Source organism: Pezoporus flaviventris, unplaced genomic scaffold (assembly GCF_033815535.1).
Source record: "Pezoporus flaviventris isolate CSIRO_AGI_PZ_B2104156 unplaced genomic scaffold, CSIRO_AGI_Pfla_v1 ptg000007l, whole genome shotgun sequence".
Taxonomy (NCBI): domain Eukaryota; kingdom Metazoa; phylum Chordata; class Aves; order Psittaciformes; family Psittacidae; genus Pezoporus; species Pezoporus flaviventris.
In genome coordinates, this window is record NW_026892555.1 from 80835323 (window position 1) to 80848673 (window position 13351).

At 35.9% G+C, this 13351-nt stretch overlaps 1 protein-coding gene across 2 annotated transcripts in view; it reads right to left on the reverse strand.

Annotated features, from left to right (window-relative positions):
• Nucleotides 1–354: 354 nt before the first annotated feature.
• Nucleotides 355–13351, reverse strand: part of CDH9 (cadherin 9) — a 66599-nt gene continuing 53602 nt past the window's right edge. For both annotated transcript variants that reach the window (XM_061449271.1, XM_061449272.1), the window contains 3 exons: nt 5004–5121; nt 4653–4904; nt 355–2194 (listed from right to left, as the gene is read on the reverse strand). In XM_061449271.1, the coding sequence (XP_061305255.1) occupies nt 1707–2194; nt 4653–4904; nt 5004–5121 (858 nt within the window). In that variant the 3' untranslated portion in view covers nt 355–1706. The remainder of the gene's footprint in view (nt 2195–4652; nt 4905–5003; nt 5122–13351) is intronic.

Here is a 13351-nt window from a genome sequence, read left to right on the forward strand (position 1 = left end):
GAAGACAGAAGAATATGGTAGAGAGATGAAATAAATAATAGCAAAGAGATATTTTAGACAAATAGTATGAAAGTCAACATTGTAGAAAGGAAAACATTAGGCAGGCATGTGTTCCTCTGTCTGGGTGAAGTGACCTTGTGTGTGACCTCTTTATTATCTTTTTGGTAAGAGATATGTGTCTCAGTGATCCACATTATATTGCTAATCTGCATCTTAATTTTCTTTTTGAAAAGATCTGAAAAATAACTAAGTAATCTAGTGAAAACCTTAAAACATTATCATTTTGGAAATCTATATGCACTTGGTTTTCCCTAATGTTGATATTAAAAATGAAAATGCTATGGATACTGTACATCCTGTATTTTTAACAATTTTGATTCTTTTTCATACATTTGAGGTTTGTTTTGTTGTGTTCCTTTTTTTAAATGCATGCATAGAAACCATTGCAACTTTTCAAGTTAGACACGTGATTTATGTAAATTCTTCCTATCCTGTGCTTTCAAAAAAAAAGTGTGCATTGCATAAAAACTGATCCAGAAAATGGATTTTAAACACATATATATACTTGAAGATTGTCATTAAGGCTTTAGAAAATATGCAAATGTATGCACTTTGTTGAAGAAAGAGAACATTGACATCTTCAGCAAAATATTAGTTGGACTTTGTTTTACTGTTTGGCTCACTTTGACTTAAAAAAAAACCCTATTAGTAACGTCTGATTTGTCTAATTGCCTCAAAACCCAAAATAAGATTAGAATACAAAAGGCTTCTTTTCATTATTGATGTTTGCTTAATTATTCCATTAAAAATATTACAAAATAGTTTTCATATCTACAAGAATAAACAAACCTTCATGGTTCCTTAAATCCCCAGGCATATATCTGTTAAACCCTCTCTCTGGTTACTTCATATAAGAAGGTGTGTGGGAGCAAGTTTCACTATGAAACTATATTATTATGCCATGTAGTAATACACATTGCAAGTCATTTATTTATGATCACTTTTTCAATATAACTTTTCTTTTTTCTACACTGCATTCCCATTAAAGAGCACTCTCTCCATATTGTTCTTGCACAGTACATTTCAACCACTAATCCAATATAAGAAGATGCATTTAAAAAATTAATTATTTCACAATATGAAGCTTCATTTGTTCAGAAAGATTGGACAGTGCCTTATAATTAATAAAGTACGTGAGTATTGTTTTTATAAATACTAATTTATTTAATAAAAATACAAAAATATAAATATACATATATAAAAATATCATGATGAATCAGCACACAGACATTCTTTAACTCAATAAATATGGCAGTAATATTAATATTTTTTAAAGTATATTTTTGAGACTATGTTACAATGCAGGTGCACAATGTCCCAGGTAGTAGGAAAGGTAACGCAAAGCAATTAAAAAGAAAAAAATCAAGTTTCCATCTCATTATTAAAGGCACAAAAAGCCTTTTATTGTCTTTTCATTGTCAATAAAAACTTTCATCAGAGGTTCCTAGGCAAAGAGGATGAATTATAGATTTTTTAAAATCTAAATCATTCATATTCATTCACGTTGACTTACTGATTAAGCAAACCCTTACTAAGACAACATTTATTTTTTTGTAAATTTTTTATTCCCAAGTGAGAGTAGATCACTTTATCTAGTAACATAGACATGAATTCCACTAACACTGACCAGGTCACAGATTACTTTTTCAGTCTCTATCACTGTCCTCTCCACCATACATATCTGCTAGTTTTTTAAATCGAGGGCCCCAGTCGCTGAGGTAATCATAGTCTTGGTTGCCCTCTGTAGTAAGTGATTCCAGGGAGCTGAGTGAATTTGCTATGGAATCATTTCCTTCATAAGCATACGTTGCTAGTGAATCATAAGGAGGGGCAGCTGGGTCTAAATCATTTTCCTTTAACCTTCTGTGAATAAAATCTTGGACATCAATGTTTTCCCAAAGAGGTGCAGTCCGTCTTATCTGAAATATAGTTTCTGGTATAACATCTCTTCTCATCTTACTTTCTTCCCTTGCTTCTGGATTTCTCAGTGTGCCAATGTCAAAAGCCTGGGTGTCTTCTTCCCCACCTCCTTCATCATTGTAGGTAACAATGTTGTCCCGAACATCGTCCTTTGAGATGATCAAAGGTTCTTTCTTCCTCTGTCTCTTGAGGGCTGTAAACAAGACAACTAATACTGAAAGGAAACAAAAGATGATTGAAGAAATTAGAAGTTTGAAATTGAAAAAATAAAATATTTTGCAATAACTTGAACTGGAAAATTTTTAAGTCTGGAATGGGATTTTTACTGGGAAAAATAGGGATAAAAGCTATCTCCAAGTTGAAGTTGATATGGAAAAAAATATTAACAATTTTATAGCAGTCAAAAACTTGTTTCTTAAAACTGTGGGAGCAATTATTAAAATATTTATTTGAAATAAATGTATGCTTAAGATGAAGTTGAAAAGCAGATGACGTCTTAAAATATATCATCCTACTAGGGTTTGACTTTGATTTTAGTTTTGTGAAGTACCACCTTCCTGGCAGTCACTAAGAGTGATTTCATCAAGTGTAGTTGAATCTCCTTTTCAAAAGTAATTTGCATTCTTGAAAGCTAGTAATTAAGGTATTCCTAAGTGCCAAGTCACCTTTGAAAACAGGATCTACTTGTCCTTCTGACATATAAGAACCTGAAGGCCATCAGCTATTAATATTATTGACAAAACTATTTTTGGCTTCAATGACTGCAAGAATTGAAATCCAGCCTTTGATACTAAATATTTCCTTTTTAAAACATGATCCCCCTAGTTTAAGGAATGTTAGTTGAATAACTCTTACTTCTGGAGAGGTAAAGATTGACACAGAAGTGAACTTCTTCAGAGGAAGATGAAATACTGAAGTTTAGGTTTGTAAATATATGCTGGTGCCTAAATGCTATTGATTTCAGTAGGAATTCAATGCTTGAATACATTGAAAAATCTGTCTGTAGCCCCAACAGCTGGAGTAAATAGGAGAGGCCAACAAGGTTACCTGCAAATGAGACATAGCAGTGCTGAGCACTTTTGCTGAGTCTTAGGAGGCAAAGTTTTTATTTTGATTGATGTGAGTACTGTCAAATAAAAGGGAAGACTGGACATACTGAGGGTAGGGAGGGGGTATTTCAGATCTTCCACATGTCATGGCACAATCCTGTGAGTGTAAAAGCTCATCTGTTTTACTTGCAGGTTTTGTATCTGTACAGGAGCCATTCTTTTCATATTTTCTTGATGCTAGACAAATAATAGCCCACTTACATATGCTGCTTCATATACAGCAGTAGGCTAGATCACTGAAAGATTAAGAAGTGTCTTTCACAGCTAGGTACTTAGATATATGTCTCCTACTTCAGGCATGTTGACACTAGTCTACTATTCTAACATCTTACATCTTGTTGAACAACTAAATAAGGTGCCAAGAATCACACCAGCAGTAGACTAACAATTTTGTTTAGATACTCTTCACTCTTATGCTACTCTGGCTTCAGCTGTATCTGTACTAGAGTACAGATAAGACTGTAAGGACTAAGTACAGTGGGGTCTGTTCAAAGAGACACGAAGTGGTCACACTTGTTTTGCACAGGGCATAGCACTGGTCCCTGAGCCTGTTCTCAGTCTCATGTGCTGTCATGGTCCTAAGGCACAATTTGATTTTTGTTTTCAGTTCAATGTTTCTGTGCCGAAGCACTGCAGCCCATCAGAGTGATGTTTTCCTAGTGAGTGAGTAAGGCTATGTTTTTCCTGGTACACATTTCATGGTCTTTGTTGAGACATGAAAGACGGCTCTGAAGACTAGGAGCCTGCTGACATGGTGTTAAGAACTATGTAAGGTGTAGAGCCAGATCTGTCAGCATCTGAAACATAATTGCCTGCTGGAAATGGTATCTTTCAAGTTCTGCTGCTCAGACTGTTTCTGGGCAATGTCCAGTATGTTTAATCAGTTTGTTAGAGATAAGTAGCCTTGCTTCCCTGAGATCAGCAATACAGGTGTAGTTCCTACACATTGCCTTCCTCCTACTGCCCTCTGTGGTCTTCTGAATATTTACCAGAGGCAGTTTGAGTCCAGTCTAAAAGCTGAAAAAAAGTGATCGCCTTAGAATTATATGAACTGACACCTACAATCTTTGCCACTGTTCCTGTGGCAATCTGTTTTTGCTAGGATAGGTGGAAAGGGAAGGAGGTTTTCCACAGGTTTTGACTGGAATGTAGAGATGATGGAACTTTCAAGGAGGCACTTCTCTTGTAAGCAAAACATGCAAGTTGCAGGTTTTATGTTCTTACACCAGGTTATGAGCTAGCATTTATTCTGTTTTCTTCGTATATCACCTTATGTCTCCAAACATACATCTAACTTCTGTGCCCACTTTATTTAATCAGCTGCTCTCTCTACCACTTGCAAGCAATTGAAGATTTCTCTTCTATACTCTTGAGCTATTTCCTGAGTATAAAAATCACAAATAATTAATAATTAAACAACTAGTATAATTGATATTTTTTTATCACTGAAAAACTTGTCAGCTACAAGAAGTCCCGTGTCTAAATTAAAGTTAAAGAATAACAGGGGTCTAGGACTGACCAGACCTTTGCTTAGTCAATTAAACATCTTGTCACAAAACTTACCCAGCAGGATAATGATGCAGAGGAGAATGGCAACCAGTGCCCCTGTGCTGAGTCCAGCAGGGAAGAGCAAAGCCTCAGCGTTGCAGGACTGCATGTTCCCCCGGCTGTCGCAGGCACACACTCGAATTGTCAGCGTGCCAGTGCTGCTCTGGATTGGGTAGTCATTGTCAAATATTATGATTGGCAGGAAATAGGTACTCATCTTACTACGGCTGTATCCGTTTCTTCTAGTCATAATTCCTGCTGTGTTATCTAGAACAGAAAAGCAGAAATCAGTAAATGTTGCTAGATGAAGTGTTATGTGGTATTAGGGCTGGGGCAAGGAGGAGGATGGTACTGGTGTGCAGTTACCTTTGTTGTCTACAATGGAGAAGTTTGGATGAACAGCAAATTCTGGCACCAACTCAAAGAAAAATCTATGTCCTCGAGGGGGATCGTCTTTGTCAACTGCACTCACAGTTTGTATTAGCTATAAAAAAAAAAAAAACAATATTTCATGGTATTTTAGAAATCTAGCACTTGAAATAAGATCTCTGATTTTCATGTCCAGTAAAAATTCAGTTAATCTCTGTCTGAAGACACAAACTGATATCCTAAGCCAAATTTACCCCACATAAACACAGCAGAGGTTACAATAAGCCAACTGTTGGTTTATTGTTTAAACACATAAAGGAGGATGAAAAAGGGACCAGTTTCACTGCAAGACAGTGCTGTACTTTGGTTTTTACTCAGTATATTGCAGTGATACAGAAACAATTGCCCTTGTGAATAAGCCATAAACCTCCTGTGGCTTCATGTAGCAATGACACGGAGCAGTGTATAAACCAGTTGTTAAGTCTGTCTAATTCCCAGTCTACCTCATCTGCTCTTCGCAATAAATTAGCGTACTGCACTGGCAGGATGCTTGGTTCTCCTGAGGTAATAAAAAGAGATGCTTTACTCCCTCCTAAATTGAAACCTCTGGCTGTGGAGCTTTATAGCTGCCCTAACAAGGCCACTCAGCTGGGAACTAGTGATGATGATACCATCATATGGTCAGAGTAGAGTGGACTAAAAAAAAGAGGCTTCATCAGTAGTTCTAGATTACACAGGCTTTCCTATTGCATCAAAATGTGTAGGGATATGTACTCATGTATATGTAGACACACATACATGCCAGCTCTTTGACTTGGTGAGGCTATGAAAAACAGCTGCAGAACGAGGAAGGGAAATATCTGGGAATAGCTGTGATTTGTGAAATGACTTGCAGCAGATAACACCATACCATATTGCATGTAGTAACTCCAGTGAGACATATAAATGACTGCTATGTCCTTTGCACTCCTTAGTGGGTATTGCACTAGAGAGTGACCACACTCCACCTTGACTTACAAAGACAGGTTTGCATTCAATCACAATATGACAAAGGCTGGTGGCATAAGAATGGGAATAAGCTTCAGCTGAGGATGCTGCAACTCAGTACAGCTGAGTTCCTATGACACCTAAATTTTAAGGCAAAAAGATCTCAGCAGGCTTCTTTCTTTCAAAGATGTGTAAAAGTCAGTGCCTGTCTTGAGGTTTTGAGTATTTCCTGTATGTAGGGTGCCTTGAAATTCCACAGACATCAAAGCTACTTGTTATCAAAGACTTCAAGCCTTGTTTTTCAGATATTTCCAGGGGAAGTGCAGCATGGCTTCTTCAAGAAATACAGTAATTGACAAGTAATACAATTTTTAAGCTCTGTAGCAATCAAGAATGGCTTTCCCTTATGTACTTTCTCTGAGCATCAGCTTGAGCAGGACTTGAAGATACAGTTAAATTTTGGAGGGTGTCCAGCATCACTCAGGATGAAATTCTGTACTAGAGAAACGTAGTTACAGGGCTACCAAAAATATGGATTTTTTTTCTTACTGTTTCGTTCAGAACACTGCTGCTGCTAATCCTGTGCTGCACAATGAGTATTTGGCCCTCTTATTTTCTAATTAATCTTAGAATACTTTTATTAAAGGTAATAATATTAAGTTGTTATTAAAAAATAATTGTGGCGTATTAAGGTCTTGAAGGGTAATTTGTGAATATCAGCCATGTACAAGAAGATGTGACTATACTGAAGGCAGGATTATGCAGTTTTTCTAAATATGATTAGAATAATATCTACATATGAAGGTTTCTTCATTTTTTCCAAGCATCTGATGATTGTTGCTCTTTAGATTTATTTTACATATTTTAAATTTTTATTTGTTCCCCAAGATTAGCCAAATCGCTGTTTATGGCAAAGTAGACTTTTCAGTAAATATGACATTTTCTCCAATGTCCCATTGCATTTGTCTTTGCTGTAATCTGCCTCTGAGAGTAGTAGTACAGAGAGCAGCAATACAGAGAGCTAGACAAGGATAGTGCTTGATTTTGGTTTTGCATTTTTTAATGCAAAAATTTAACATTGCTAAAAAAAAAAAAAAAAAACTGATAGGACTAAAATACCAAATTGAAATGAGAATTTTTTTCTCTCACATTTTTACACATTTGAAAAAAAATGAAAAATTATTAAAGTATCAGAGAGGTAAAATGAGTGACAATGTTTGAACAATCACTTGCTGAAAAACTCAAGGAGAAAACAACCTGATATCATAGCTACCAGAAATAGCAGTTGTGTATCTTAAGGCTTTTTGAGATGTAATCAGTGGGATGTTTGTAGGATCTGTATTTGATTCCCTTTATGTGCTACTGACATGGGGGAGAATAATAGCAGGCATAAACAAAATCTAATTACATTCAAAATTTACTGAGAAGAAGGAAAGAAATAACCAACCAAACAAAACCCTCAAGCTTATTACCTGTTCTAACTATTGGCTGCATAAATTGAGAACCAGCTGTTCTTCCCAAAGGAAAGATTGGAGAATAGAAGAGCAATAAGAAAATGATTGCAGGTGAATTTTTCCAAATGATGAATAAGTAAAAGAAAATTAGAAATGTTATCTAATTAAGGATTATTTTTTTTCCCACTTATGCAGCTGTAAATAAAAAAAGAATGATGTTAAGGACAACCACTGCAGAAATGAAAGAGATGTGGTTCTTCTTAAGTATTACAGTTACATGAAAAAAAAATAAATAGTACCATTTAATGTACATTTTTTACTTTCATGTTGGAAATATATTCTTCCCTCTTGAATCAGTTATGGACATTGAGTTATGATCCCTTTTCACCAGGCATTCAGAGAAATATCTCTGACACTGTAAACTTTATAAGGGAAGAATTATTTCAAGAAATTGCCTTTACTCAAACATATTTAAATCATATCAGGCTTAGAGAAAAACAAATCCCTTTTTTTTTTTCTTTCTTCCATAGTTTCCCATGTGAATGAGCACAATTTGGGAAATGTAGTATTATTGTCATTATTTTGAGGGTTGTGCACTTCACATGTTCAGTAATAGTCTCTTAGCTGAGTAGATCATATTGAGAAAGTTCAAGTTTTTAGGGGTCATTTGTTTTTGAGGGTACTGAAAATTTAAACTTAGGTATTTATATAGAGTTTTCTCTTTTGCACTCAGGACAAACTGGTTGTAACAGCTCTACAATATAAGATGAGTTGCAAATGAAGAATTGCTCCCACTGGAAAAATTTCTTGAAGAATTTCATTCATGATCGAGCCAGAGATTCTGTTAAGGGGGTTGGACTTATTTTCCATTGGCATAATTTTGTCAAATACGGAAATAGTTTAATTATATACTGGTTTGGGGGTGTGCGGGTGGTGTTTGCTTTCTAGCTTTTGGATGGTTGGTTGGTTTTTCTCCTGCATACTGTACTTTTAAGGCCATGACTTACAACACAGACAAAATTGTGATTGTAGCTTATGTTCGGGCTATGTTTTAGTTATTCATACTCATCTTTGAAAAAATTATTGGAGTCGACCAAATTGTCCAGTAACAGATTCCTTATGCATATCTGGTACATCCCTAGATGAAGCCTGCTCTCCAGTATTCTTTAAGCTGTTTTAAAGATAGAAAGGGAATAAATGTTAGGTGGGGGCATTCTGAAATAACAAGGGTCCCTGTGTGCTTCAGAGCATGCCCTTACTGTTTCTGAGGCTGCATCTGTGGACACAGAGAATTGCACAAGCAGGAGACTTGGGTTGGGTTCAGTCTTGGGACTGCCTCTAAAAGGAATACAGGAAACAATGAAATAAACATTAAACTAGTAGTGCATTGTTTAACAGTGTAGTGGTCAGCATCAGCTAGCCACTTCTAAGATGGGCTTTTCAGGCTGTGCTAGCTTGGCATGTCATATGAATAAAGTACAGTTGCACATTGGATTCAGGGTTCAAAATTTAAAAATGCAGCAACATGCTTCAGAAAGATTCTTGAAAGGGCCATTGGAGAAAGCTGAACAAGATGAGGTCTATGGGTGGACAGATGTATTTGCTGATTGAAAATTCCTACTAATAAAACAAGATTTGAGACAAATACAATGTATGTCATGTAATCTGCTGGTGCTTCTTTTTAAAACAGCAGCATATCAGTGGTTGCCGTCATACTTTTAAACTTTCTTTTTTTTCAAAATTCCTTCTTTTAAAACTCGTTGTAAAAAGGACAATGAGAAATAATGTCACTTTCATGGGAATTTAAAGATGGTCTGTTTTCGTAGAAGTTTTAAAAGAATGTAATTGTCATATAGCATGAAAATCAGATTCACAATCTCAGAGAAGTAAGACCACTGGAGACATACGTTGTTAAGCTGCTGAATTTTGTTGTTTCTTGAACATGATTATAGATATGCAGAGGGGTAGACCTTCAATCCACTTGAATCAGTTGGGCTTTTGTTCTTGTTTTATTATGCTCTTAGTTAAACCTAGATATTGTACAACAGAGAAATTCTCAAATGTCATTTATCTACTTTCAGCTGCTTCTGAGATAAAACTTTAAAATTATCACCAGGCACTGGAGAGAATAATATTTGGGAGATTTTGCTGTTTGGTTTTGTCTGACACTTTTTTCAGAAGTGGTATAAGAGAGGGCAGAACAAACCCTGGATCTCACAGCACTGGCCCTGTCATTTTTAAAATTTATTGAACTTGCTTTGTGCTACAAATATATCTCAAGGAATCTGAAAAGACCTCACTGCTTTGTCTGCAATAAACTGTGAAAAAACATATTGTGAGAGAGACCGTGCTTTTGCAGGCATTGGAACGTAGTAGTGTGGAAATGTTTCGAGGGAATGGTTAAGGAGCAAATTTGCATTTATCCTAAACTTTCTTGCTCTTAACACTTTTCCTGCCTGTATGATCTGTTAGGGCAAATATCTCTCACTAATCTTGAATGTATTAATAACACAGCACAGTGCAAGTGCGTGGGATACAGATTTTTTGTAGAATTTGAAGTGGCTACATTACTTTATGAGTAAAATAATAATATAGTTCAAGTGTCCCCTCATAGAAGTGTTTCAAAATCAATCCAGCTGTCAGTGGATGCCCATATTGTCATTTTGTGGCTTGAGTAATCAACACATGTTAAGGCACAATTTTAGCATATACAACTGTATAGTGCTAACTGCAGAAAATAGTCTCCATCACACGTGTGTAAGCTGGAATAAACCTTTGATCTTGATGCTTTATGTCTTAAGAATGTTCTAAAATGTCTGCTACTTAATAAAGCATCATGTTTGGTAATGCAAAACAGTTTGGTTTTCAAGTCTTGGCTCTGTTCCACAAATATGTTGGCAGTGCTGAAGCAGAACTGAATGCTTAACCAGAAGTTGGAAAATTCTCCCTTGAACTCCAGTTCTTACTTCAAAAAAAAAGACGTTAGCATGGGTCTCTCACTAAATGAAGCTAATGGGTGTCTACCTAGAGAAGGCAGCTACAATGGAGCAACAACTCATAACTGATAATTAGCAAAGGCCATGTGAAAAATGTGATCTCCTTCTGCTCCATCTGAAGAAAAAAAGAGGGTATGAAGACTAATGAAGAGAAAAATCTGCCAGCTCTCTGAGGAGAAAGCAAACTCTTTCCCTATTCTGATGTCTAAGAGCCCCTGTATGGCAGGAAAATATAGTGTCAGATCAAAAGAAGTGACACAGGTTATTTTCTTAAATACTATTACTGAGGGGTGTTGAAATTAGCTAAATTGTTTCTAGCAACTTGTTCAGTTAAATCAGTTTCCTTTTCAAGTAAATCTTCCCGGTTTCCATGGAGAGGACTCATCCTCTAATCCAGCAAAAAAGACCCAATTAATTCCCTGACAAGAGCATGAGAAAACTTATATCAGAGCCTTCCCCACAACAGTCCCTGGGGTTCTAGCATGCCATCAAAGGATTAAGGATTTCTAAACTGTTTCAAAGGAAGGCTGCAGCATACTTCTCTTTAGCCTGTGTATTAGCCATCACTTGCACGGTGACAAATCTGTTCCAGCCTAATGAATGTAGCTATTTACGCACCTCTAGTGACAATGTTTCTCCCCAGTCATAGCATTTTTTTTTGGAGACAAAAGAGTAGCAGGGAAAAGGAGAGAACCCAGAATGTTTTCTTCCTCTGGCCCTCCTAAAGCTACCTGAAAAACAACAAATGCAGCCTCTGCTATCAGCTGATGTTGAGAATGAGTAATGCCACTTTATGGCAGAGAGCAATAGTTGATCATTTTGATTGATTACTGGTGTACCTGAGATTTAGAGAGTGGTGTGATTGATAGCTGGGCCTGATTTAAATAAAGGAAATTTGAAAAATTAGCTAAATGCATTTATCTTTTCAGTCTGTTTTTCCTGTTACGGGCACCAGAGGAAGAAGCACTGCTATGACATGTGAAGAAACAATAATGATTCTAGTAAGACAGCTGCTTTAGGTGATTGTTAAAATAAGGAGGACTAGTACTAAATGGACACAGCATGATCCTATATCTTTATTGTATTCTAGGGGGACTGCTAAACATGAGTGATATGGGCAGTCTGGAACTTAGCATCCTAGGCCAAAATAATCAAGTTTGTATGTCTATATTCATCGCTATTTTTAGACACCAAAATAAAAGTAGTCTTACATACAAAAGTTAATTTATTTTCTGAAATACTAAGTCAACTATATCTAAATGTCCAGATCGAACTCAGATGCCTGTCTTAAGGAATCCAATTGTTAAGAGACAGAACAGTCTGGATGCCTTACAGCTACACATTGTGCACACTCTCTTTGCAGTATTTTTGTGATTTTTTTCAATTAAAGAAAATAAATCCTGAGATTACATTAGTATGCTCGATATAAAGGAGTTCTGAACATCAATATGCCTACCTAATGGGCCTCTATCACCTCTATTGTTAGGAAAGCACAGAATTTACCAGAAAGGTAAACGAAATTTTATATGTAAATAGATATTTCCTCGAGTATGCTAGATGGAGACTGGGTTAAGGAAATTGACAAGCAGTATTCCTGGATTAAACTTGGTTTAAGTATATGGCAAAACCTGTGTTTGCTGGCTGATAAAATTGCACATGATTAATTTCAATGAAATTTTCATTTGTAAGCTTCGGAACCTTTCTTTCTGTTATGTAATTAAAGTACATGGCTCACCTTTTTATCAGTTCTTATAATGAAATTTTATGATTTATTTGTCTGAATTTCACCTTGTTCAAAGAGATTTTTTTTTTTTTTTACAGGTAGAATTTGTTGATATGGCAGCTGTTTGAAATTAATGGCTAGAATCATCTGAATGCATTCCACCTGGAAAAACAACTTATAAATCATAAAACAAAACTATGAGGGTACAATAAATGGAAATTTAGGAAAATCATTCTCATTCTATAAGGCTTGAACTGTATTCTTATGTGACAATTTATGTCTCTGGTTAAGACACCATAAACCCTAGTTATTTTGAAAAATGTTCTTTGTTAATTTTTCAAATAATTTTTTCTACTGTTTTAATTCCTTACTGCCTTTGATATGCACATCCTCTCTCTCCTGACTCTATTTATGTCATTTGCATGAAAACTGGTAAGACTTTATTGAAAAAAATTGTTAAAAGAATGGTCAAGTACCTCTCCAAAGCCAAGTGATTTCACTCAAAGTATTCTCTGTCTTTCTAACCTACTTACCTAAATTCCAGTATTAGGTGCAATGAACAAACAATAAGTAGAATTGAATGCAACTACAACAATCCACTGTATCCTCTTTTTCTCCATTTTTTGGTCTCTCTCTTTTTTCTTTTTTTTTTTTTTTTAAGTTAAACCATTCGTAAAACATCATTTGAATTGCAACTGGAAAATGTCATTTTCTTGCTCTGTCTAGAGTTCTGCAAGACCTGAAATTCCAGACTCATCTCAGACATCATCTATACTACTTTTAGTGCAGCCCCTTGACAGTGTTGAATATGACACTGGACAAAAAGCAAAGTAAATGATGAGCATGCTTCCTGATGGGTATCCACATGCCCCAGCCCTGTAAAGCTTTTGAGTGTTGTATGGTCACTATGCTATAAGGATAAAAGAAATATCCCACATTCTGAGCCATTCCATATACTTTCAGTGACATCAGTTGGATGATGTCAGCATAAAAACAATGATGCACAAGGACAGACCTAAGATGTGTTTAGAATACCACCCTGGCCTTTCTCCACTACAGTAGGAACCCACTCTGATTTGTGCTAGTGAAAATAATGATCTCAAGACTTTCTTTCTACTCAAAAATGCATCTATTGAGAGTCTACGGACTTTGGCCCATGCTTGAAAGACAATCTTGAGGTACCCA